Source organism: Pelodiscus sinensis, chromosome 1 (assembly GCF_052426305.1).
Source record: "Pelodiscus sinensis isolate ZL-2025 chromosome 1, ASM5242630v1, whole genome shotgun sequence".
NCBI classification, from domain to species: Eukaryota; Metazoa; Chordata; order Testudines; family Trionychidae; genus Pelodiscus; species Pelodiscus sinensis.
The window spans coordinates 217,988,610-218,015,534 of record NC_143052.1 but is presented as its reverse complement, the minus strand read 5'-3'; the positions used below and the strand labels follow the sequence as shown (position 1 = coordinate 218,015,534).

The window sequence follows — 26,925 nt, the reverse complement described above, 5'->3', positions numbered from 1 at the left end:
CAATACTTATTTCCTATCTCTGTAAACAAGGGTGTTGTTCAGCTTTCAATTAAAAAATCAGGGTAGCAGTCATTCTTGTCTAGCTTGGGAGAAACAGATGTGTGAAGGACATTGCAAAACCAATAGCTGGACTATGTATCATTACCTGAAGGGAAAATATTTTTATGATTTACTATGAACCTTGAATTAATTTACTTGCCGTAATTTGCACAATCGTTCTCAAATAACTAAATATTTTTTACACATTTTGGGGCAGATGCTGAGCTGGTGTGAATTGTAGTGCACTCAAGTCAATGGAACTATTGCCATTTACACCAATTAAGCAACTGCCCTTTTATATTTACCATACTTTGAGGAAATATGTGAACTGCACATATGCCATATCAAAATTTAGTTCAAGATATTTGTAAAGACTGTAAAACTACACCGTCACCTGTTGTACTACACTGTTATACAGTGTTATTGCATAATGTTTTCTACTGAGGCCGACTTGGGTGAAGTACCATCCTTTCTTACCTCATTGGGGTGCCGATTCTAAATAAGTTAATAAATGTTTGTAATGCTATTGTTTTTGCAAATGCACTTGGAGATCCTTTTATTTAAAAAAATCCATAGAAATTTAGATCACCATTAATAGCAAAAACAGACATTTTTCCTATTCCTATTATGGTGTATACCCTTCAAATTAGATGTGTTTGTTTTCTCCACAGTTTGTGCATATATACACATGATACTGTACATGAGCTTGGAGATGAATGGTTGGGATCTTTTCTTGTTCAGTATTTATGGTATGTAAACACAATCACATCTCCTAAGAGCAGTAAGGAAACAAAACACACTCTGAGACCTCTCACCTATTTTATTTCATTTAAGTTTGCATTTAAGATGGCACTGGAGAAAATGGTCAGATGTTCTGAAAAGCTCAGTTCCTGTTTAGGAATCTAAATGAAATGGGAGAATTTTCAAGTGTACCTAGCATGGAGATCTCCTAGTCTTCTATTGTGTGGTGGGGCTCTTAGGAAAATCCTGCCTCTTCATTTCGGTGTCTAAATAGCAACCGAGCCCTTCTGACCATCTGACCCAAAATCTTAAAACAAAACTCAGTGCCCTTCCTCACAGAGTACTTGTAGAAAGGAACAGGCAAGTTGATCTGAATGATTATTTTATTTCATTGTTTAAATTGAGTAGAGGCAACCAGTTCTACTTTTCATATTTTATCGCACTGCATGGAATATTGTTTGAATTTATGAAAGGCAATGTTGAACTGAATGAAGATACAACTTCATGGTCACTGAAAAGAGTTTATGTTACTTTCACAAATGATGAAGTAGGCAAGAATATTATCATGCTGGTTGTGTCAAATTGGCTACAGAAATGCTAGTAAACAGCAGTAAAATAAAGACTCCAAGTTCCTTCTGCTTGCTCCTTTATAAAAACAAGACAGTCTGTCATTCGTCATGGATACTCAGCCTTAACTCTCATAATTTGTTTAAAATAATGAGCACTCTCTATGTGCTATGCTGTGTGGAGATTTAGGTAACAATGAAAAATATTATATAATCCTTACTTGGGCTGCAAGGTACCTTATATGTGGTGCACAATATGTAGAAAGAATTTTTTTAGACTCGGTAAATATTTTAAGTAGTCTAACTATTTACAATATATATATTTTATTTCTCTAATGGAAAACATTAGAGCTTTAAAATTTATCCAAGTGACTGATAAGGCTCTGTTAATAAAGTATTTAGGATTTTTACTTTGTACATTAATATGCATTCAAAATCCCCAGTGAAGTTGGTTGCTGCCCATGCATGTTAATGGCTTTCAATGTATAATCTCTAAGCACTGAAACTCTTTTTTGGAAAATCCGCAGGGGATTATATTTTTCTGTGGTCTAATCACTTACCAAATTTCATTTTGTTGAAATTGATGCTGATTTTGAATTAGACAGACTAGAAACAAACACAACTTCAAACCAGGGAAACAAAAAGATATTTTTCTAACTCTGGTATCAAAGGTTTTCAGTATGATTATGTGAAACCTCTATAACTGTACTGAGTGATATACAGCAGTTGAGACATTTGCGATATTATAACAGCTAATAAATAATACATGCAACAGGTGCCCGAGGAGATTTTATTATTTAGGTACTGTCAAGAGTTCATAACAAGCAACTTTAATAAGATAATATTTTGTTAGAGCTGTATCACTTGGCAGAATTTATTGTTACTATTTCTACAGTAGCCTCCTATACTAAAAGGTATGACTTATAAGCCAGTCTTATTCCAAAATGTAACAGTCCTTCAGTAGTGGATTTTTTCTTGTGAAGTGCTGAACTTTAGATCAATAAATCACTGGGAGCACTCAGATTAAATTAAGCCTCTCTCCTACCATACTGCCATTTTCTTATCTCAAAACAATAAATTTGTAACTTCTCCTCATCAAGGAGCAATTATGGATCACACACACTTGCTCGGACTTCAAGGCTGCTTGACTCAGTGCACTATTCTTTTTCATGCCAGAGAGAAATCTCTGTAGAAACAAAATTCTATGGAGTTAAATGTGGATGATGAAAAGGAATTAAAATCAATCTGCTATTGGCACTAATCTACTGCATGAAAGCAGCAAGGGATGTCATTCTAAACCTGGCAGAAAGCAGCTCGTTCCTGTAACTGTCTCCCACACTGCCTTGCACAGCACTAAAGCACAGTGCTTCATGGCTAGCTTCACAGTGAAAATTTCTGTTTATGGCTCTGAGAAGCACACATATGCACACATTTTCTCTCTAAACCATTTTACCAAAACTCAAAGCGATAGCAAAACAAGGCTTCTATTGCAAAAACACACCATTTTTGATGGGGTTGGAAAAGGTTCACAGCAAGACCATATACAGAGGGAAAGATTCCTGCTCTATTAATTTGCTGTCAAGCCTTACAAGAAAAAAAAAATCCCTGAAAGCTAAAAAGATCCAATAATGATTGTTTAAGAGCAGCTCTAAAAAGAGTGACAAAAACTGTCTAACCCTCTTTAAGTACCCTCAATGAAAAGATTTAAACAGGCTATTGTTAGACCTCCGGGTACCTTTTTTCTCTTGGCTTTGTTCTGTATTTTCCTCCACTGCAGTTTCCATGGCTGGCTTCATACCATCCACCAAAAATGCTTTCTCCCCCCTCCTCCCAGCAAAATCTTTTTCTCTTCTTTCTTTCTTACTCCCTTCTGTCTCTCATTTACAGCAGCAGTGATTGAGTGGCTCTGTTCTTCACTACAGTAGATTACAGTCCTTTCCAAAATGCAAAAAGTCTTGTCGGCTTCAATTTCGCTCTGCTTACTGGTCCATAAAGATTTGTGCCAGGAAACGCTCAGCCATACGTCACCAAGGACCCCAGTTACAAATAGCCATTCTGTGTCCGATTGTGTCCCAACTTCTATGTAGCTGGGATGGGAAGAAATCAGCTAAGCACCCTTTCTCCTTGCGTGCTCTCTCTTTCCCCTCGCTTCTCTTTCTCTAGAGGCTCCCAATGAATGTTAATCAATTCTCTCAGCAAAGAATGGATTTGTGACATCAGAAGTGGGATGCATGTGAGAATGAAAGAAGCCCCCTCCTGTTGCATGACTCAGCTAGGAACCAGCCCCCCTATTGCTGTCTCTAGGGATAGTCATCACACAATCACAAGGCTCTCTTTCCCATGGGACCCTATTATTATGCTTCACATTTTGATTTATTCCATATGCCCTCTGCTCTTGCACAGAACATAAACACAATGTGCACACGGCCTCTAGTTTATCTTCTGCTGACTTTAAGAAGCAAGTAAGATTTGGCTCTCAAACAGCACAAACCAAAGGAAAAACAAACAATTGTGTACACACAACATACACACAAATTAAAGCAGTTTAAAATCCTTTCCTTTTCCTCTGGCTAGTAAAGGTCACAACATAAAATGTGAACACAAATGAACAGGAGTACAATGTTACAGTTTCAAAAATAAGACGGTAAAGTAAGCACACACCCCATAATTTTCAAATGGGTGTATATCATGAGGCCCCAATTCAGGAAAGCTGCCTTTTCTAGAAACTTAAGCTCATGCTTAGCATTAAGCATGTGCTTCAGCACTTTCCTGAAAAGGGATGAACCAAAGTGCATTTCAAAGTGAATCGGTGTCTCGGGCAATTAAAGAAGAGAACTTCTTTACAGAATTAATGGGCATCCACAGGGATCACGGAGGTCAGTGATTTAGTCAATTCCAAAATTTTGACCCGGGGTTGATCCTAGAACAAAATGAGGTGTCAGCTGACTTTAGTGGTTGCTGAGGGTGCTCAACACCATCCTGGGTAAGTCCCATATCCTACATGGTCCTTATATTTAACTGGAGCAAGAGAGTGGGCAGAGAAAAACATACTGAACCCTTTGCAGTCATGGTGCAGTCTCCTTTGTTTACAAGGAGCACACCCACAATTGATCAAGTCCATAGTGTGAGAATACTCCTGGATTTCTCACTGACACTACAAGTCCTCAATAGCAGCAGCTTCAAATAATGCTTTCTACCATCTTTGATTAAGAGATTTTATCCCACCCCATAAACGATTACCTCAGTTCACCACCACTGCATTGCCTTCTAAGTGGTTTGCAATATACTGGCTACAATGCCTAAAAGCTTACCTAAAGCTCTAGAATAAGGCTCTGCTGCTCTAACACCAAGGTACTTTCTACCACCAAAGGAAAATTAATCTGTGTAGGCCCGGGAGGTTTTTAGGAGACTAACCCAAGACTCTTTATTGAACAATTCTCCTCCTCGGGAGAGGATGAGGTAAAGAACAAACCACATGTGACATATGAAAGCACTCAAATACTATTGTGATGATGGCAGTGATATTATGCTCAGATACTAGAAGAACCTTTACAGAACAGAATTAAATTTTGGTCTAATGATCCTTGTAGACAAAGGAAACTTTCTTGGGTGGGTGGCATTTTTCCATTTGACACCAGTGAAAATGAAAATACAAGATGATTATCCTAAAAAACACACATCTCCAGGTTTCACTGGAATGTCAGAAAGTAACAAGTCAAAATGGAAAGTAAAGCTGTTTCCATATGTAAAAATCACAGAGGCTTTCACAGTTTATGAACAAACGGGTAGTGTTTCTGATAATTGCTGTGCCATATTTATTTCAATTTCCTTAATTTATTTGACTTTTATTGTCCTATTTGGAAGGCTGCTACATAATTTCTTCCCCCCCCCCATCCTCGCTGAGCATGGACATAAATACACATTGATGCAATTTTAATAGGCTTCTGATGTGTGGCATACTTCCCAAGAGCCACTAATCTTTGGGTTTTGTTGTTGTTTTTTAATGTTTTGGCTGACCCACTTATCACCATTGCTTTCAGAAGGAAACCACTATTGAACCTCCCATCAATTTAAGTGATGCCTATTTGATGAAAGTTGAATGTTTCCTAGGTCACAGCAGTTTTTGCTGAATGAGTTCAGGACTTTAGAACAGATGTGTTATTAACAAATCTAGTGGGAGGTGGAGACCATCCCCCACTTCTTGAAGGACTGCCCCTCCTACTTCCCAAGTAGTGAAGAAATACATAACTCTAGAAGAACACATTAACTACTCAAAAAGTTGAACTAATGTCTTCAGGAACCATCAATCTAATTATTTAAAGCTATTTCAATTAATTAAATTATTAATTCTAGCTACTGAATCATCCTCTAAAGATTTAAGTGGTACAGCGAAGTGTGAAGTTCACTCCCACTCCCTGCTGCCTTTCAGCTTGCTGAAAAAATGTGATCGGTTTTAAGTCACTCTATCATACTTCAGTCACTTCCATTTTTCCCTTTGTTCCATCTGCAGTTCTTGCTAACGAACACTGCTTTCTCCTCTGTCACCATCAGTGCTATTATATACACTAACTAGAAGTACATGTTCAAGACTACTGCAACCAAAAACCTAAGTCCAAGCCCTAATCTAGTCTCAAAACCAAGTAGGTCTTTTTCAGAAAGCACTGTCCTCCAGGGAAATGACAAGGCTGTATGCAAACGCTAGTTATCTCCTCCACTGCGGTGAACGGCTGTTACCCAGACAGCCATGGAAAATGTTTGGATGAAGAATCTATTTGCTCCCTCATCTGAGCAGTTTTAAAAAGCCTAACAAAAATTATCTCTAAAGACTGAAATCCAGATAACCACAAGTCATAAGGACTAGACTGACTGAGATAACCAATGCTGGGAGGGTCACATGATTATGCTCCAGAAGTTCAATAGAGTGACATTTTATTTGCAACCCAAAATCATTAAAATGAGTGGGGATGTGAGAATGGAGATTTCTACTGCTGAAACACAGCTGTAAGCCTACAGCAGGACACTGGGAGTTAAAGCAACAGAGTTAAGTATGTGAGAACACTGCAAAATAGGTCCCAAGGGATAATCAGTTAGTACAAAATAACTCCCTATTTTTTAAACTAAATTTATTTAGCAATGTTGGTAATTATTTTTCTCAGTCAAACTGAAGCACTGCAGTTACATACATTAAAATACCTTAAAACAGCTCAATATTTTATGTAAATATAAATAACTGTATTTAAAGATATATAGATATATTAAAACAATTCTGTTAGCAGGTGCCCATTCTTTCTAAACACTGACTGTTTCTATTCATGTCAGTGACAATGTAGTTTACATTCATAAAGCATAAGGAGATCTGTGATAAGTTATAGAAAATTCATTACAGACTAAGTAAATGGACATACTCCACCATTTCTACAAAGGCTTTTCTCAGCTACAACAAAGGGTTCTCACACTTTTCCTCAAAGAACTGAAATACAGGTTTTGGATTTTTAAAGGCTAAATCCTGAGACTGTATCACATAGGATTACAATACATATTAAAAGTGTCTGATTTTAAAATAGGCATATAGTACACGCATACATTCTTTTTAAGGAAAGAACAAATATACATACAGTTTAACCTATGGGTTTCTTTTGATATATAAATCATAGATGTGACATTTCAACCACCTAAATTTCATCCAAACCTGTACACATTTCTAGCCCCAAGTTATCTACAGAAAGGCCTAAACTCTTGGATATAGTGCTTAGTTAGCTTTAACTTATAGGGTTGCCAGATGGTTTAACAAAAAATACTGAACACCCCACACCCCAAAAAAACAGGGGGGGGGGGGGAGAGCTAAAGTTATTAAGTAAAAGATGCACCACTCCCTCCAGTTTGGGACCACACACTAACCCACAATACACCCACCCCCTCCCCGAGCCAGGTCTCCCGCAGCATCCCCAATCCCAATGCACTCACCCTGCCTCATACCCAGTCCCTCCCAGTGCTCCCCCATCCCAATGCACTCACCCCTGCCTCACACCCAGTCTCCCATAGTACCCCCCCATCCCAGTGCACTTCCCCCTCCTCCTGCACCAGGCATCCCCAGTGTGGGGAGCCCCTGCCCCCCGCAGAGCCAGGCACCGGAGGAACGGGATGGCTGGGTAAGTTAATCTTACTTTTAAAGTGGCTGCTCCTGCCACTCGGCCAAGCTGCACAGCTTGTAGGGGACACGTCACGTGGGCCAGAGCAGCGCATGCTCCACTCCCAGCACAGCCCAGCGCCTCCCTAGCATGGCGCCTGGCAAGTGCCCCCTCTTGCCCCCCTTCTCTGTGACTCTGCTGCATTCTGCACTCCCCTGCCCCTGCTAGAGGAAAATGGTCCCTGCCGGGCTTCCGTTCCAGAGAAACAGGAAATACCAGACATTGCACATGTCTGGTATTTTCTGTTTTTTTTTTTTTTTTTTTTTTTTTACCGGACAGAGCCCGCAAATACCCGACTGTCCGGGTGAAACCGGACACCTGGCAACTATTTTTATATGGTTCAATTACGTTCAAAGCATGGTAATTAGTTTTAACTTCTGATCTGTGATAGTTATGTATTGGGATCTTAATTTGGACAATAGCCATCCTAGGGTAATAAGGGTGAACTTAGCTCGTCACGATGAAAATTCTCAACTATTTTAAAAAGTCAGAGAAGTTGGCAGACATCCACAAGAATGATCCTGGAAAGTTTTAGTTCTTATAAAATTCCCACTACACTCAAATGCCATAATTTTTTTCAAATCTGGGTGTCTACAGTTCACACCAATATCAATATTTAATCGCTAACATATAACAGGCCACATCTTTGAGATAGCAAAATACGGATTTAGGAGTCAAAAAGAGAGGAAAGCCAAAGACTTCATGACATCACTAAGGATTAGCTATTGTTACTGATTTTATATTGGGATGCTAATGTGATGGATAGTATAAAACTCTAAAATTTAGACACAAAGGTTTGAAAATTTTGGCCACTGGAACTACAGGCAGTCCCCGGGTTACGTACAAGATAGGGACTGTAGGTTTGTTCTTAAGTTGAATCTGTATGTAAGTCGAAACTGGCATCCACATTCAGCCGCTGCTGAAACTGACCAGTGGCTGACTACAGGAAGCCCGAGGCAGAGTTGCTCTGCCCCGGGCTTCCTGGAATCAGCCGCTGATCAGTTTCAACAGGCTGAATCTGGACGCCAGTTCTTACATACAGATTCAACTTAAGAACCCCAGGCATCCCCAAGTCAGCTGCTGCTGAAACTGATCAGCGGCTGATTCCAGGAAGCTGGGGCAGAGCAACTCTGCCTCGGGCTTCCTGTAGTCAGCGCTGGTCAGTTTCAGCAGTGGCTGACTTGGGGACGCCTGGGGCAGAGCAGCTTGCTCTGCCCCAGGCGTCCTGATTCAGCTGCTGCTGAAACTGACCAGCAGTGGCTGAATCAGGACACCTGGGGCAGAGTAGCTGGGGTGCTGCCGGGTTGGTCCAGTAGCGCCCAGAGCAGCACTACGGGACCAACCGGCAGCGCCCCAGCTGCTGTACCACAGGCGTCCGGAGAAAAGCCGTGGAGCACGGGGGCAGCGGGACAGCCCAGAAGCGCTGCGGCTGTCCTGCTGCCCGCGTGCTCGCGGCTTTGCTCCCCGTGTCCCTGGTCTGCTGGTCTCCAGCAGACCAGGGAGACAGGGAGCAAAGCGGAGCAAAGCCGTGGAGCACGCCGGCAGCGGGATAGCCGTGGCGCGTCTGGGCTGTCTGCTGCCCGCGTGCTCCACCACTTTGCTCCCCGTCTCCCTGGTCTGCTGGAGACCAGCAGACCAGGGAGACGGGGAGCAAAGCCTCTGAGGACGCCGGCAGCGGAACAGCCGCGTCGCGTCTGGGCTGTCCGCTGCCCGCGTGCTCCCCGGCTTTGCTCCCCGTCTCCCTGGTCAGAGGCTTTGCTTCCCTTCTCCCTGGTCTGCTGGTCTCCAGCAGACCAGGGAGACGGGCAGCAAACCCTGTTCGTAACTGCGGATCCGACGTAAGTTGGATCCGCGTAACTCGGGGACTGCCTGTACTTTCATGAAGAAAGGCCAGCAGGATTTGGCAACTACAGATAAGAGAACCATAACCAATAAATATGGTTTCAGAAAATTTGGGTACCATCTAACCTAACGGCTTTCTTAAAACTCTGTTCACCTGAAGAAGTGGGCTGTGCCCACGAAAGCTCATGATACCATCTGCATGTTTTGCTAGTCTATAAAGTGCTACCAGAACATTTGTTGTTGTTTTTAAGCACTTTCTTAATATTAGGAATCTGTGAACAAAGCAAAGCAGTAGATTTAATATATTTGTATTTTACTATGTTTGAGCTTTTGGTACAGAGTCTCAGAAAACCCTGTTCTCAAAATGGAATACATTTGGCTTGAATATAAATACTGTTAATTATCATGACCCTTTTTTGTAGCTCTTCAGACTGTTTCCTCATGCCAAAGTTGAGAATTGTTTGGATAGCAACTTTAAAAAGGGTTCATCTTGTAATAAAAACCTAACATCTATGGGAAAATACTGCAATTCAAAGTACAAATATGAAGAGGAAAGAAAAATGTGGAAAACTGTAATAGTGAAAATAAGGTGAAAAAGTGAAAAAAACAAGGGGAGTGAAAACATCAACATAGAAGCAATTGGCAGTCTATATAGCTTTGGCATAACCACACCTGAAATACGTTCTGTTCTTGGCATCTGGTTGAACAATTTAAGGAAACCCATGCAATACAGTAGCTGAAAAAATTATGATAAACCTGCATGACTAACAAGGAAAGATTATAAAAAGTTAAATATACACCAGTTAACTAAATGAATATGGACAGAAAAACAGCCTTGCAATAGCAAGGAGGAAGGAAAATTATTTGGCATAATAAAATAGGATGCAACTGTTGAAATTTAGAAAGGAAAAATTTCGCTGAGTATCAGGCACATTTCTTGACATAGAACAATCTGCCAAAGCAAGCAATGGAATTCCCATCACAGGGGACCTTTTAAAACTGAGGTGGACAAAACTGTAGTAATGCTTCATAGACAATACGAGTAATTCCCTAGCAGTAAAACGTATTAGACTGCTTTCATAGGTCTCTAAATTCTATTACATTTAAATATAGCACTTTACCTCACATCTTTCCTTCCCAAGAAAATCACACTCCCAAAGGGGGAGTGAAAACCAAAACAGTTATATTTCCACACCTATAAATTCACCAGAAGTAACACAACACAGAACTACTTGGAATGACAACTGAACTGAACAGAATTCAATCCTGCCAAGCCTAGGACAGAAACTCTTTACCAAAAACAGATTTTATATAACCACTGACATTTACACTGTCAGCCCTCCTCACTGAACATTCTGTGGCCATCTTTATAGTCCTATAAGTGAACAGCATGGCTGCTTTTGAAGATTTTAAAGCTTCATTATGTTTTTCAACTGCCTAGTTATCTAGTTAATATAATCTGCTGTCTAACTAACTGGAATATCTTTGCAAATCAAGCAAACATACTATAGCCACTGCTTAACACAAATTGAATATACTTCCTCCTCCCACCTTAGTGCATAAAGATTTGGGCATATTTATCAACCTCAATATCCCCTATCACATTTACAGCAGTTTCCAAGTCTTATCTAAATGATGGTCACCAAGCTATGTGATCAAATGGCATTCTTCAGGTGTGTTCTTTTTCACCAAAATGCACCCCCACTTCAGTTTCAGCACCATCATCTGAAGTCAATACCATAGGATGGGAGCTAACTCAACCGTCGCATTAAAATGCACTGTGGATTTTAACATATCCCCTTTGCCATATCCCCTGTAGATTCTCATCTATTCACAAGCACATTGTATCTTTTTCAAGTGCCTTATTATGATGCCTTTCTAGCACTTTTCTCTCAGGTTTAACTCCTGTTTCAAATCTCTTCTTGGGGACTTCACTTAACCACTCTCCAACCCACTTCACTCATCCTTGTTTTAAATAGTGCAAGGCAGTTCTTTGCATTTCTCTCCTGGAGTTCCTCCCTGCTAGCTCTGGCATTATATCTATGCAGATGCACTCTCCTCTATGCTTTATTCTTTGCCTTGATTATGAAACAACCATGCTGCAGCATAGCTTGCAGATGATACAAGACTGAAGTCCTTTGTCTTCACTCTCAACTTAGAGCTTAACTTTGCACCTAAAGCTAAATAAATTAGAATCATCCTTGACTGTGAACTCTGTCCTCTAATACCTTTCATGTCTAAATCTGTCTCGCCACCTCAGAAAATGGTCATCTGTATTTAATTTGGATCTGCTGAAGCATCCCCTTAGATGTTTATACCACATTCACTATCACATGTTATGCTGTTTATCCTATGTCAACATACACAACAAATGAAGGGGACAAAAGACCTATTTATATCAAAATTGTTCCACAACCAGGAATAGTGTTTGTGTCTCTCTCAAACCGCCAGATACCCACAGCCACTCCGTATGTGAAGTATACACATACCTAAGAGAGAAAGTAATTTTCCTCACTTGATCTTTGAGGGTAAAACTAAGAGGAATGGGATGAAATTGTGCCAAGGAAAATTGTGTTATAGTATAAAATTATAGATTAAATACCATGGGCAGACTTCACTGTCTGCTAGCAGGAAGTGGCAAAGACCCATCTGGTCATGAAAAAAGAATAATAGACAAAACATTTGAGAATGTCTGAAAGAGTGCTTTCAGACTTAGCAGGGAACGACCAAAGAGAACCTTACCTATTAGATATGGAAAAGCATGCTCTCTCACTTGTCACCAACCCTTCTATTCTAATACAGGTTGAACCGCTGTAAACGGGTTCTCTCTTGTTCAGCAACATCTGTGGTCCAGGACCATGGATGTTCCAGGACCAGAGAGTCCTGGTGGAGTGCTGGTGCTGAACAGCCTGCGGGCTGGCAGGGCTGCAAGCTGCCAGCAGAGCCAGAAGCCTGGCTCCTCGCAGTTGGGCTGCTGGTTGTGCCCCAGCACTGCAGCGGAGCTCCCCAGATATGCTGCCCGCCGGGGCCTGGAGCGCCCTAGCAGGCACGGCAGGCAAGGGGGAATGGGGACCAGCAGGGTGATGGGGACTGCGGCCAGTCCAGGGCTGGGGAGCTGGTAGCAGGGGGACAGATATGACCTCCCCGGGTCGGCAAAAATCCCTCATCTGGGACCAGCCAGGTCCTGAAGGTGCTGAACCAGGGAGGTCCAACCTATAATCTCCTGTGGCTTTTTTCAGGCCTCCGGTATCGATTTATGTATTCGCCTGCCTGTGACTCTCCACAGCCTGGGAGGCAGGGGTGATGCACTTTAAGATGTGCTGCCTCATCCATCTGGCTCTCAGTCTGAACCACTAAACCACTCTCTCCAAATCTCACACAAAGAATAATGTTTTTTTGAGGTAAGCATTATCTTACACTGGAACCCAGGACTGTTTGAAGGATGCCTCTGCCTTTTTTAGTGTAATGTGATTGTTTTCATTATCAACACTTTAAATTAGTTTGTACAAGGGTAGCCAGAGATGATTTACACCTTTGTGGAGTCCTGGGCCAAAGCAAGTGAGGGTCCCTCTCTGCCTTCACTTCCCCTTGCCTCCTCCCCCTGATGCAATTGCTGGGGAACTGGGTTGGATGTGGGGGGTTGGTCCACTCCCCAGCAGACATACTGGGTGGGCAGAGCAGGGTCAGGGATACCCATTTTTGCAGCACCTTTTGTTGGCCTGAGCCCCTGGGCATGGGCCCTGTTGGCCCAGTGGCTAATGCACCACTGAACAGACCAGAAAGAAAAAGAATTTGGCTTGATTTCCAAGAGTTACTGACCCCTCATTTGTAAAAGGTTTCTTACTTTTTAATATTTGAGATACTTTGTAAGTAGAGGTCATCTAAAAATAAAATTTCATTTTCTATCAGATATATAAAGGAAAAGAAAAACCTACATCCAGCATGTTTTTAAAACCAGCTAATTCTCAATTTTTGCACATTGAAATGTGAAGCGCAATAGAAAAGTGCTAAATGTTATATAAAGGTTTTGAGGCACAAATCATAAGAACAAATTATGATTTGCACTATATGCCAGTACAATCCAAAAATAAAAAGTACTGCCAGAATCTAATGCTGAAATCATACAGAAATTTAACAAACAAACATGGCTTGTTTCTTTAGACTATAGAAATATATCAGTGTCACCAAAACTAGGGGAGGGAAGACGACAAATGTGTACTTTATAGGGCCAGTGAAACATGTATTAGTTTGAGAGTGAACCTGAACACGTGTGCATGCATACACACACAAGCACACAGAGCAATGCTGTAACATCTTCCAGCTGAAGATCTCAAAGCACCTTACAAATAAAAGGGAAACAACTAGCACAGCTTTGGGAGATAACATTTTATACATTGAGAAAATGATGCACTGATAGTTAAATGAGTTGTCCAACCATGGTCATATAAGGATCTTGTTTTAGAGCTAAAAATACTACCCAAATTTGCTGACACCCAGTTCAGTGTTATAACCACCCTGCCATCTTTCTAAAACCGAAGTTTAGTTTTACATACTTATCCAGAGTTTGAAGATGCCACCAAAATAAGAGCCATAAATTTGCTGCAAGAAGCCATTCTTGAACAAGTACATATCAATGCCTCATTTAAAACACCTGGGGTGCAATCTTCGCCATACTGAAGTGAATGGAAAAACATACTATTGACTTCAACAGGATCGAGGATTTCAGCCAAGAAATATGATCAAATTTATAGAGCAGCAGCTTAATCCATCTTCTCTCCCAATTTCAGTCGAAAAGCTGACAGAGAAAAAGTTGAAATAAGTGTGTGATAGGTTGGATGACAGAGATCCCCTTGGGACTGTCACCAGATGTTCCGATCATACCACTGACCCAACCTACCTGCCCTCTGGGGCACCTCACCAACCCATCCTGCAGGGCCAGATGCTCTGATCTCTCTCAGCAAAACCACTGAGTTAGGATAATAGCTCCCCCCAGCAGAACAACACAGACACTACTAACAGTGATCCAACCCATCACAAAATTGTTGGATACAAGGAATTGAAACCAATGTTTATTTAAATACTGGCTTCAACACCTGGTGAGTCAGTTATTATTTCAATAAGATTACACAACAGGTGAAAAAGATCAGGGTTACCCAAGGCAACTGTAGGTCACCTGTTAAATTAATAATGTATTTTTGATTCATGTACAAGATACTTAATCAGGAAATCCTCAGCTGAGATACCAACTAAAAGGTTCCCAATTAATTACCATATTCTCTGAAAGTACAGATTTCCTCATTAAGAAGACTGCAGGACATTAGCAAGTTCTACTTTGAGGGTTTCCAATTAACTCATCTACTAAGTATGTGCCAGGCAATTTGAACAAGTGAAGCTTTTCCAAGTCTCTCTTCTGAACTGCAGCTCTGCACCTATTGGAATTCGAGTCACGTATAAAGTAACGGTTCTTTCTGCACTTCACAATGCCCTTGAGAATGCCGTTCATGGGCAACAAACAATGGCTGTTGAAGTGTTTAACCGTTCTTTCACTTAGAAACAAGCAGCTGCTCACATAAAAAGTTAAGTGTGCACTTGGGGAACTCAAAATAATTAAATAAAACTCCTATCTTATAATATTGAGGAACTTACCCAGACTAAAGCTAGGACATTTGAAGTTATGTCTGGATCATGTCATGTCTAGTTTTTGCTGAATCTCAGAGCAGTGGGTGATTTCACATACAAAATAAGCATCAAGACAAAAGCACTGCAGGGTGAGTTAAGGACAGGATAGTTCATTCACAATTCCCTGATCGACTTTCTAGAAATTCTCTTACCAGGGCAGGACAGGTTCCTACACAATATATTTTTAGCACTTTGTCTGCTCTAGTTTTTAAGTACCCCAAGTCCTGAGGTTTTCAACAGTTTGCTTGGGAGACTGTTCAACAGACCTCGCGGGTAGGGAGATATTGAAGTTCAGCTATGGTTTTCTTTTATATCTCATTACTCCTAATTATGCCTAATGAAAATAGTTTCTTTCCAAACTTGGTATTTACTCATTTAAAACATTGTCAAGCTACTATGTCTGAACTTTGTCAGTATTTAAAATAGAATATTTTTTCTTTTAATGTTTAGTCATAATTGTATCCCCTCCTACCTTTGAGTTCTGATTAGGTTCTCTGAACTCCATCCAGTTTATGAAGGTCTTTCTGGTACTAGAGTTTGAGAGGATTAAAAGGCACTATTCCCGGTGCTCTGTTGCCAGTTGCATAAAAATAAATTGTTACATACCTGCTCTGTGACTCAATGCCTCTACCTATGCAGATCATAACTGCACTGGGCATTTTTGCTCTCAAATGGTAGGTATTGTAAACTCATGTCCAGTTTGAGCTATCACCAACCTTAGATTCCTTTCAGTATTATTTTTTTTGTCCCTCCTGGCTCCCACCCTTTTCTTTTGGCAGGGAGGGTGTGTGAGGGAAGGAAGGGTATGAAGGAAGAGATGATCTTCAACCGATAACTTCCCTCCCTTCTCGCTGGCTAAGCTCCATTTTGGATCATTTGGATCACATCACTCACTAAATATAGTGGGCGACAGATCAAGACACTTCACTGTTCTGTTCAAAGAAATATCCTGTCCAACATGGGACTGAGACTTTGCTCTTTAAGCATATCCCATCAACACTATGTTCAGTGTGACACATATTGTCGTTCCTGAGCTGTTCAAAGATTTACTGGTAGAAATAAGTTGGGAAAAAAATGGGATAGTGGTTAAAAGAAGGATGTTTTAAAATGCACTCTTGTCACATACACAGGAAATAAAAAGACAGCAGCAATACAGTGAGATGAGTAAAAGCACATTTTTGTTAGATTAATTTTCTATTAGAACATTGTTTTCTGGCTTCCTCAGGCCCCAGATAAATTGAATTGTAACCTTATTCTTGTTTTCAGTAAAGTTTCAGGCAAATACCCTAATATCACTATCAGGAGATCCATTGTTTGGCTAACTGTAACGGATGTAATTCCTTCTATTTCCATTGTATGAGTTAATTTAAGTACAGATAAATCTTGTACAGCACATAAAACTAACACTAATTTAAATACAAAACTGAAAAACAGATGAGACTTAATTTGATTCTCAGATGCAAATTGGACAGCTGAGACTCCTCCCAATCAATATATGCCAATGTAGTCAGAGGAACCGATGGGACAACAATTAGAGGCAGGACATATTGATTTTTTTCAACTACAAAGTACATTTTATAGATGTTCTGGTAGCTCTTAAACTCAACCAAACACACATAGAGCTGGCTGTGTATTATTTGAGATAAATACCCCAACTCAAAGGTAATATTTACATTGCTTTAAAAATCTCTATTAAAGATATTTCAAAAAGATTTAAAAATGCAGACTATTTATGAGATCATCAAAATTTCTGTAGGATCACCAGATTCTGCTCTTGAAAACATTCTTTTACTTTTGATTATTCAGTAATGCAATTTCCTTAAAACTCTACAACAGATAGGAAAGTATAACTTTATTAGGCTAGTCTTGGACTGTGCTGCTTTAAACAAGAGAGTAGAAAACACTACTGTCATCTTTCTGCTAATATTAGGTATTATGCAAAGTAAGGGTGCTAGATTCTTATCACAAAAAGAAAACAGTTGTCCTCAAACAAGCGTATGTTATTTGGAAAAAAAACGGAAGAGATACAAGAGTTGTAAGTATGACAATCATATAGCTGTCAAAATTGCATATTGATGAAAGTACATGGCTGCACGTAAAGAACAATCTTAAGTTAGCTTTTGTATTGTGGGATGGGCTATATAGACATTGAATTAAGCACAGCTGAATCTCCTCTGAAACAGGCCAAAAACAGCTCCTTTATTTTTGTGACTTCTTGGCTGACAAGCTAGAGTCTTGGGTTAGAGCTTCTCTGATAACTCCCCCACCTACAATCAATATATTAATTGTGCGTGTACTGCTCTCCTTGAAGAAGGTACATGGCGGTCCCTGTTGTATGTGTCTGTTTAGAAAAGATTTCAAGAAGAGTCATTCGGGCAAGGAGACCAGACTGAACCCATGAGAACCCGCTCGTCTCTGTGCAGCCAGCAGACCACGGGTCTTCATGGGTGACTGAACTCTTCAGCTCTATTCATCCCTGTTCTTAATGCATAACAACAAACAGCAGCGCTCTCATAATACAGGCCTCTCCATTCTTCCCTCTTTTATCATCATTCATATTGCAGCTATGACATGACTGAAAGGGATTCTGATGGGAAATGTGCTTCAAATTAGCATATTTCCCCTCCATACAATAGAGGCATTAAGCTGCCGCATTTTGAAAGTCTAAACAAAAGAAGCAAGACTGTTTTTAGCAGCAGTGTTTGAAGTCCATCTTAAAATATCTTTAACAAGTTTTTACTTTTTAAAAGAAGAAAGCATGCTAAAATAAAAAGCCTTCACTTCTAAAAAGTATTATTTTGACGCTCTAATAATGTGGATTGGAAAAGAATTTTTTTTTGCTAGTAAATTGTTTTTACTGAAATCTCTCACACACTTGCACATCTTTATTTGTCTTTGTTTTGCTTTCTCCAGACTCCTATGCAATTTATCATCAAGAACTAATATACATTGATTGATACTGCCCTATCAAATAAACTGCAGTTCTTCAGGGAGATGGGTTCCTTCTGCAGGAGCTTGGTTTTCTTATCCCTCTGTACAAACTAGAATAAGACCGACTAAAATTCAGTCAGCTGCAGCATTGCTACATTTAAGGGAAAACATTGTGACTGTCCTCTGTTTTATACTGAGTATGTATATAACCAAAGGCAATAGCTTTAAAGGGGGGGATTGGAATAGAAAGTGAATAGTTAATTAAAAGGAAAGGAGGAAGGTGAATTTGAAGCAGAAAAACAAAACCCTGTCATACCAAAACAGCTTTAGGCAACCTGCGCTTGGAGGAAGACCTAGCACCAGCCAGAATGCTGGTATCAGGCTTTTAATCACTAGCTAGTGTGACTAGACAAGAAGGCAGCTAACTCTGTGGCTGTTTTGGTAAAATACATTTCTGCTTTCATCCCTTCCCACAGTAAGCAGAATATTTCTTAAAAGGAAGGATTTCCCCAAGGTAGTGCTGCATTTCCAAAGCACTGGGGTGATTGACACTCAAGCACATGCTGTTATAAAGCAAGCTCAGGACTCTCTATATAATGCATTTGAAGCTCTGGCAGGAAGAGAAGATGCTAGTTAGCTCCCTCACCACTCTGGCTGAAGTGGTCTAGGGTCTGTTCAGAACAAGGCAGCAAAGCTATCCTGGAGTCTTTGAAAATAGTACTGCAAGGGTATTGACACTGGTCACATCAATCTGTTTTGGAATTTCATTATTTTGTGATTATTTTCTAGTGAGACAGTTGATTTACATTCTCTGCTTTGTTTCTGCTAGAGGCGACATTGTTGAGTCTGAGTCCACAGGGCTGGTGTCCCCTGGGAAAGGTGCTGCTTTTCTCTCACCCACTGTCATACTAGCATAGGGATTGCCATACTGTATCAGATCTGTGTTCCATCTAGTTCAATATCCTGTCCTGACAACAATCGGTAGCAGGGTTTTGCGAGGAAGGTGCAAGGAGTTGGCAGTTATAGTTTAACTTTCCCTCAGGGAAATTTCCTCCAGACAGTTGGTGGTTGGCTTAAGTCTCTGCTAATGTTCCTGTGGCATTTGGGAGAAGCAGGTGGCTGGAAAAAGGACCCCTTTGAGGATACGGTAGGTTGATACTGGTCCATACCGATCCAACTCCTATTCAATTTTCTGATATATTACTCTGGGCATGTTTAACATGTTTGTTTTAACCCACTTTGCATGGCCCAAGACTACCCACCTACTTGAGACCCACCATTTCTCCTCAAGCCATATGGCTGCAGTTATGAGAGTTAAATTTGAGCTGGCTTCTGCTTTGTATAAAAGGGTGGGATCTAAGGACACTAACTTGCAAGTCACTCTCCTGCCTTTGGCCCTGGAACAAGGGAATTTGTTGACCACCAACACACTGCAAATTCAATCTATTTTCCCTAATTTATGGGGGAGGGGCGAGGGCATAAGGAAAATTATGAGGGTTATTAGTGGCGAGATCAAGCAGGGATTGTTTCAGTCTTCATTTAGCCTTTCTATTGTTGGCTTGGGAGGGGAGGTTGAATTGGTGGAACTTAAAATGAATGATAAATGAATTTCAAATGAATGTTGAGACATACTAATGGGCACAGACTCATTTGCTGTATAAATCAAAACAATTTTTGTGTTCACCAGACTGATACATTTATTCATTGCAAATACATATGTGTTATACCTAAACAATTTTATTTTAACTTTCAGGTCACAAACAAATCTGCCTGGAATCATAGTAAACAAGTATGTGTACTTGTTAAGCAGCATTTATCTAAAAGCAGCGACACATCACTTCCAGTCACACTATTTCTATGACCAGCCATACCTCTTGCTTTTAAAGTGCTTGATAATTGGGTATCAAGGACAAGACCTATTTATATTACTAAGGGGAAGTATAACTCACAATTTCATGGAAAAGCAGAGAAGGGATCTATGTTGGTCATCAGGGACTTTTTTATGCAGCCCTTGGTTGGAGGAGCAAGCCAATAAAATAGCTTGGGCAATTAACAGAGGAATTTAGGGCCAAGATGGGTGTGATGCGGTGTGGTCAAAGACACCCATTTGGGATTGTTCCCAATGTACTGATCATGTCACTGTCACCCATCTTCTTGCTCTCTGGGGCTCCCAACTACACTGTCATGCCGGGCCAGATCCTCTGGTCTCCCCCAGACAAAGTACAGAGTTGGGGTTACCACCCCTCTGCAGAGCAATGCAGACACTGAGCCAGTTCAACTCTGGGAGGATGCAGTTCTAGGGCTCAGCACCAAGGAGATCAGCCCTAAAAAGGACCAGAATTAGAAATAAATTCATCTTACTCTGTGTAAAAGTTTTACAGAGAAAGTTTATAAGGTCTGCCCACTTTATCAATGAACAAGAGCTATGCATGATGATTGCTCACCCCTACCAGGTAATAATTATTTTTATGGGCTTGATAATAAAAACACTCTTTTTTATTTAGTATAAAAGGTGGGGTTTAAGTGGTTGCAAGAGAAAACAGATCAAAGTAAGTCACTAAATTAAAATGAACAAAAACACTTAGCTGTTCTAATCCACTAAGAAACTTGTTACATGCACATTCTTTCCCTAAACAGCAGTTCTCATCTTAGGGAAAAACTTCAAGTCAGAGTTGATTTCTATCCTAGCTTGGGTCTACATCCTTTCAGAGTTCTTCAAGTATTCTCTTAGGGTGTGCCAGGCAGTTTCAAAGGACAGTTGAAGACAAACTTCTGATTGCTTCTCATTGCTTAATTAGACTTTCCCCCAGGGCAGGAACCATTTGTTCTACACTCCTTATTCCCATGGAAAAATACCAGATGCAAGATGAATTCCAGTAGCAGCTGGCATGGCCACATGTCTTTCTAGGACCAACTACAGTCCTTATTAGAGAACAAACATGACCATTCACAGATCATTTGTTTGAGTACCGAGTTATTAAGTACCGGAGTATCAGTAAAGGTTCTCATTAGCAGGTTTAGACTTATAAACAGATCCACACTTCACATACAAGAATGATAGACGCACAAAAATAGAACATACAGATCCAACAGATTGTAACATTAAAACTGATAGGTTACATGAGGCATTTTGTCCAAAGAATCTTGAAGTTATACATATTCATAAAGCATGGGATGGGGGCATGACAATCAGTACTATTTAAATACTGGTTTTTAGGAATCACTGAATTACAAGAGAAATTAGTACTTGATCCAGCATCTGATTTCCTAGATTTTTAGCCAAGCAGCAGATTATATGTTTTTGCATTTTCAATGTGTTCCCTTGAACCTACCTAAATTCATTGTTATATTTCCTTTCTATTTGTTTAGCTTTTATCAAGACTCACCAGGTGTGGTTATTGTGTCAGGAAGCACTCTGTCTTCATCATGTGGTAAAGACTAGGGACTTGGGAGAATTGCCAGTGATTGCCAGGGAAGCAAGCAAAGAGTTTTTCTATAGTTTAAGGAACATCAGTTTGATGGAAAACATAACTTTCAGCTTGATGGAAAACATAACTTTCAGTCTTGGTTTCTTTATAGTGTATCACTCTTCATGTCTGTGTTTCCATGCTTAAAACACTACAGCAATACAAGCCTAAAGAGCACAATTTTTAATGTTTCACCATTTGTAACTCAGAACTACCAATTTGCTAACAAGCTTGTTCACCATTTTCAGAACTAACTGGATTTTAAGTTGTAAGTGGATTCAGACAATAGTTCCCACATGACAGAGGCAGATTATGCTTTTGTGGGGTCCTGCGAGAGTGGGGAGCCCTCCCCAACCCTCCTGCCTGTAGTCCTATCCTCCCAAAGCTCCTGCTGGGGAAATGAGGTCAGGGCACAGATGCTACCCAGTACGCCCAGCAGGAGCACAAGGCAGACAGAGTGGATCAAGGGGCAGGAGCGCCCATTCTTCTAGACATACCTAATTGGCTGGGGGCCCTCAACAAGAGCCCCATTGGCCCAGATACTAACCTCCACGGATGGCAGCAGTAATCTTACATGTGTTCTAAAACAATCATAGAAATATAGGGCTGGAAGGGACCTTGAGAGAACAATAAGTCCAGCCCCTCTGAGTTGAGCTGAATCAAGTAAACAAATGAAAGCTGTCTGGTCAATCTCTTCTTATAAAACTGAAGTGATAGGGGTTACACAACTTTCCTTTCAAGCCTATTCCAGAGTTTAACTAGCCTTAAAGTAAGAAAGTTTTTCCTAATATCTACCCTAATTCTCCCTTGCAGTATAGCAAGCCCGTTACTTCTTGTCCTACCTTCAGTGGTCATGGAGCACAATTGATCAGAATTCTCTTTATAGCAGTCCTTAAGATACTTTAAGATGGTTACCAAGTACCTTCTTTCTTTTGAAAAACAAATGGAAAATGAACATGCTTTATTCAAATTATATTTTTCAAAAATAGTGTTATTTTTATGAAGTTATTATTTTGTATTTCTTATAAAAGGGATTATTATAATATTTTCATTTAATTGTTTTAGTAAATTTTTAAAATGGGAATTCCATTAAGTGTATTTATTTTCTTCATCCCTATAAACTCTTATCCTTCGCTATATTTTTTTTTAAAGAGCTTTATTCAATTTGGATTCCAATAACATTTTCTTTGAGTTTTCAAATCTTATGCATTGATTTAGCCGTGCCAGAACAGAACACTACTCCAAATTTCTCCATTTTCTCTCTTTTCTGTAAGGTTTATGGAAAAGCAATCCTATTCCAGGTTCATCATAATTTTTGCTTGGCTCATCTTAGTTTAGTCTCTTTCAATATTTGCTGTTAAGTCAATTTTGAGTACTGTACTTGATTTGGTGATTCTGTCCCTTTTCTGTTTGGTTTTATGAGAAGTAGTCACATTCCAGGCACAACCAAAACCATATGATGCTTTAAGTGATGATAAAAGGAAGCTGTATACAGAATTTGGTGGTCCTTGTTCTTACCGTTTAGGAGGAGTTCTTGCTCAAACAGACAAATTCTCTAAAATATATAGTAAATATACAATCTGCTACAACTCCCAGATCCTTTTCAGCAGTACTACCACCTTGCCAGTCAATCCCCATTTTGTAGTTGTCCATTTTATTTTTTACTTTCTTAAATGTAATGCTTTCCACATGTCTTTATTGGATTCATCCTTTTGATTTCAGACCAATTTCACAGATTGGTCAAGGTTATTTTGAATTCTAATCCTATTCTCCACTATGTTTGCCCTTCTCTTGTCCTCCATGAATTTTCAAAGATAAATGATAATGCAACATTTTGGAAGCCCTTACCTGCAGACATAGTGCTGTCTCCCCCCTTTTCCACATTGACATGCTAGTGAGAGGACAACAGCTCCACTGTCAAAAAGCTGAAAACTTAGTTTTCTTTCAATCTGCCACAGGCGCAACTTCAACTACCACCTCAAGACAACAATGCCTACATAGAATCAATGGGGTTAGATAGAACTCGGGGGAAAAAACAAAAGGTGGAAGGACTGATGATGGCTGAAAGGGGAAGAACTTCCTAAGCATGTGGACAGGGTGTGTCACATATGAGTTCACCTCTGAATTAGAACATTTGTGTCTCCAAGACGTCTCCAGGATTTTGAAATCCAGTCCGTTGTTTCTTCCAAAATAGTCTGGATCTAGTTGTCTTCATAGGATGGCCTGCCAAACCTATTATTTAGGGCAGAGGTGCTAAGGCATATGGGGGTGGGAGTTTTGCTCACTGGCTGATTTATTCTGGGAGCCGGGCAACATATGTTGCTGTTTTCTTCCTTTTAAATGCTCTGGATTTAATGGATGGCAGAGGATTTAAAGCGTGTTTCAACTGAAAAAATATTTTTACAGAAGCCAAAGGCAATATGTTCATTCTAAAACCCCCAACATTTCTGAAAGAACAGAGGAAGAATTTTAAGGTGGTTTGTTCTTATATAATTTTGAACCCAAACAAACAAAATTTTAAAAAGTCACTGAGATTTGGCTGAATTTTTTCAGAAGAAAATAAAGTATTTTAAAAGCATTCTAACCATAGCATTCTATTATATAGTATTAAGCATGTGACAATTTTTTTTTAGTAAACATGCTCAATTCCACAGACTTAGTGGCGTGTGTTTTTTCTATGCACAGTATTGTACTCAAAATTCCAAGTCTGTCTCCATACTGTATTAACTTAATGCCTTAACATTTAGTATTTCACTAACTACCATCCCTTCTAGAAATAGATCTATAGTCTAGCATTCTCAGAATACCACAAAAAGGGCAATGCACAGAACTTATAGGAACCTAAACTATCATTTATCCCCATCCAACCCGGTCACATGATTAACTTCTTTGGAATTCTTTTGAAATTGGGTGTAGCAAAAGTTCTGTATGTTCGCCCGGCTGCACCAAAGAACAAAAACATGTACTATAACATGCCCAGAGCAAAAACTAAAGATTTTGGAACTGACATTTGTAGTGAATTGCTTTCCACATCAACAAAGGAAAGACACTAGCTGGCCAAAAATGAGACCATCAAATATGCTGGAAACACAGCTTTCCCTCCAAACCAGCAAAAGTTAATCTATAGCATAATTTTTCTCTCACTGAGCCACTATTACCTGGAGAAATTAAACAACATTTTTAAAAAAATGAGGATTACCTTCTATAGTATTGTTACCAAAGCGAACACTACTTTGATAAATTCTTTACCTTGAAACACTTAGGACTGATGCAGCAGCTGGTTTAAATTCAGCTGTACTTTCTTGCATAGCTTACATCTTACTGGCGCTGTATGACTTGACCACCTTGTAAGTCAAAAGGCTTACTAAAGATCAGAACTGGATACCTGTAGCTAAAAAGTACACTCTGTACAGCCTTCTCTCCCAAAGGAAAATCATCTTAAAATTTAAATTAAAGTTTATTACTGATTTAAAAATTCAGAATGTTGTTAAACATTGTGAAAGTATCCAGAATATTTTCTATTATTATTTTACCAACATGAAGCATGAAACATGAACACTGGGCTTCTTTCTGTGTCTTTTTGGTTTGATTTGTTTTTTCTGGAGATGGAAGGAAAATAAGCATGGAAGGTAGGTGCTTTGGTTTGTTAATTTCACCAGCAGTGGAAGGACGACTGGTATGAAGTTATGGATTCTTCTCACGGTGTCTAGCCCTAACAAATGTATATATTAGAATAGGTAAAACTGTTCATGCTGAGTTATATTTTCACTCACATTCAAACTCTCCCCGGTATCACATTCTGTATGCTCTCACTGTGAGGTGCAAGTGTTGCCAAACAGCAATACACTTGCTTTCTGTCACACACAGTCAGCTCCAGGTCTGCAGGAACAAGAGGAAGAAGTTTACTCACCTTGTGCAATAACAATGGGTCTTCAAGATGTCTGTCCTTGTGGGATCTTCACTTTAGTTGTTGGTGTTGATCCAAACGCCAGCAATTAGATGCTTTGGAGGAAATGTTTGGCTGCACAGCACATGTGCAATAGCGATTTTGTGGTGCCATTGGTGCCCATGTAGTATGTGTGCAACACAGCCCCCTCTGTTCCTCCTCTACCCAGGAATTCAGTATGTGAACTCCAAAGCAAAGGGGTGGAGCAACCAGAGGGACACACATCTCGAAAAACTATCCTTACCGTACAGGGTGAATAACTTCTTCGAATGCTAAACCTGCAGATGCTCCACTTTAGGTACCTGTAGATCAGTGTCCCAGTAAGGCTGGTGTACTCTGAAGTTGTGTCTTGGATGTGGAGGATGGCACAGTAAGGCCAACAGCGATAGTAGCAATAGGGCTGCCTGTGATGGTGTAGTGTTTCACAAAGGTGTGCTGTCCAAGTTACAGCACCACACATATCTCTCTGTAAGTGGGACAAGTTTAAGGAATGCTGTCAAAGCTGCCATAGCTCAAGAGGAATGGGCTGTGACTCCTTAAGGAGATGTTTATCATCTGTTGTGTAGTAAGTGTATATAGGAGACCCTCGTGATTTGTGCAATCGCTATTCGCAGGTCTCCCCCATCCTCCACATTGAACCTCATTAACCATCCTGGGGAGAGGGTGACATGGTTGGGAGTGGGGGCAGGGAGGCCTGTTGCTGGATGGCAGCAGTGCCTCGTCTCCTGCAATTACCTCAGCTCCTGGTCCCCGCTGTTGCCCCTTGTCCTTCCCACCCCCAGCATTTGGGGATGCAATGCGCCCCTCGCCCACACTCCTAATACATCTATTTGATAGTCAGGGTCAGTGCTGCATAGGTTCTGCCCATGGTTTGTGTTGGTGCCGGTGGATGCAACATCTCCAACCATGTCAGCTTTTGTGTCAGATCATGTGTCAGTGTCAGCAGTGCGCCTTGGAGGAGACTTTGTATCTCAGCTCCTATTTGGCACGTTTGGAGGTGGCAGACATCTGTGCTGCAGTGGTGCCAAACATGCCCAGTGCCTCAGTGGTACTGATTCTCAAGGAGCTTGGCACCAAGAACAGTGATCTCGTCGGGAATGGGAAGCTCTCCTCTTTTGAGAGTCCTAAGCAGGAGGAAACGAAGCTCACTTCTTGGAAATATTAGAAGCTCAAGCTTTCTTGTTGGTGGATTTGTGAGACTCTGTAGAAGGAGTCCCTTCTGGAGAAATCCCTACAGCCCTCCAGAGAATCATCTTCAATCAAAGTTCTCTAATCCTGTTGCTCCCTGCTTGGCCTGATAGTTGCAATATGGGCATTTCTGGAGAATACAGGCTTCCTGTAAGCACCAGGCGCAGGAGGAACGACCATCAGACTGGCATGGCCTCTCAGCAGAAGTAGCGCTTTTTTTTTTTAAGCCAGGAGAGCCTGGCATAGTATAGATTGGAGGGATGGACCTCTACCCTAAGAGTTTTGAAGACGGAAAAAGAAAAAAAAATGTTAGAAGTGGGGAGTTAGGGCTAGAGGTG

The 26,925-nt window shown here is 40.4% G+C and overlaps 1 protein-coding gene across 7 annotated transcripts in view; it reads right to left on the bottom strand.

Moving 5' to 3' along the window:
• Positions 1–26,925, bottom strand: part of GPM6B (glycoprotein M6B) — a 141,430-nt gene that overhangs the window by 32,143 nt on the left and 82,362 nt on the right. Inside the window, exon 1 of one of the 7 annotated variants that reach the window (XM_006122807.4) lies at positions 7,511–7,604. The exons of 2 other annotated variants lie outside the window; for them this stretch is intronic. In XM_006122807.4, the coding sequence (XP_006122869.2) occupies positions 7,511–7,589 (79 nt within the window). In that variant the 5' untranslated portion in view covers positions 7,590–7,604. Of the gene's footprint in view, positions 1–3,081; positions 3,589–7,510; positions 7,605–26,925 lie in introns of those variants that run through there. 4 more of the 7 variants (XM_006122805.5, XM_006122806.5, XM_006122808.5 and 1 more) reach the window with 4 other exon arrangements.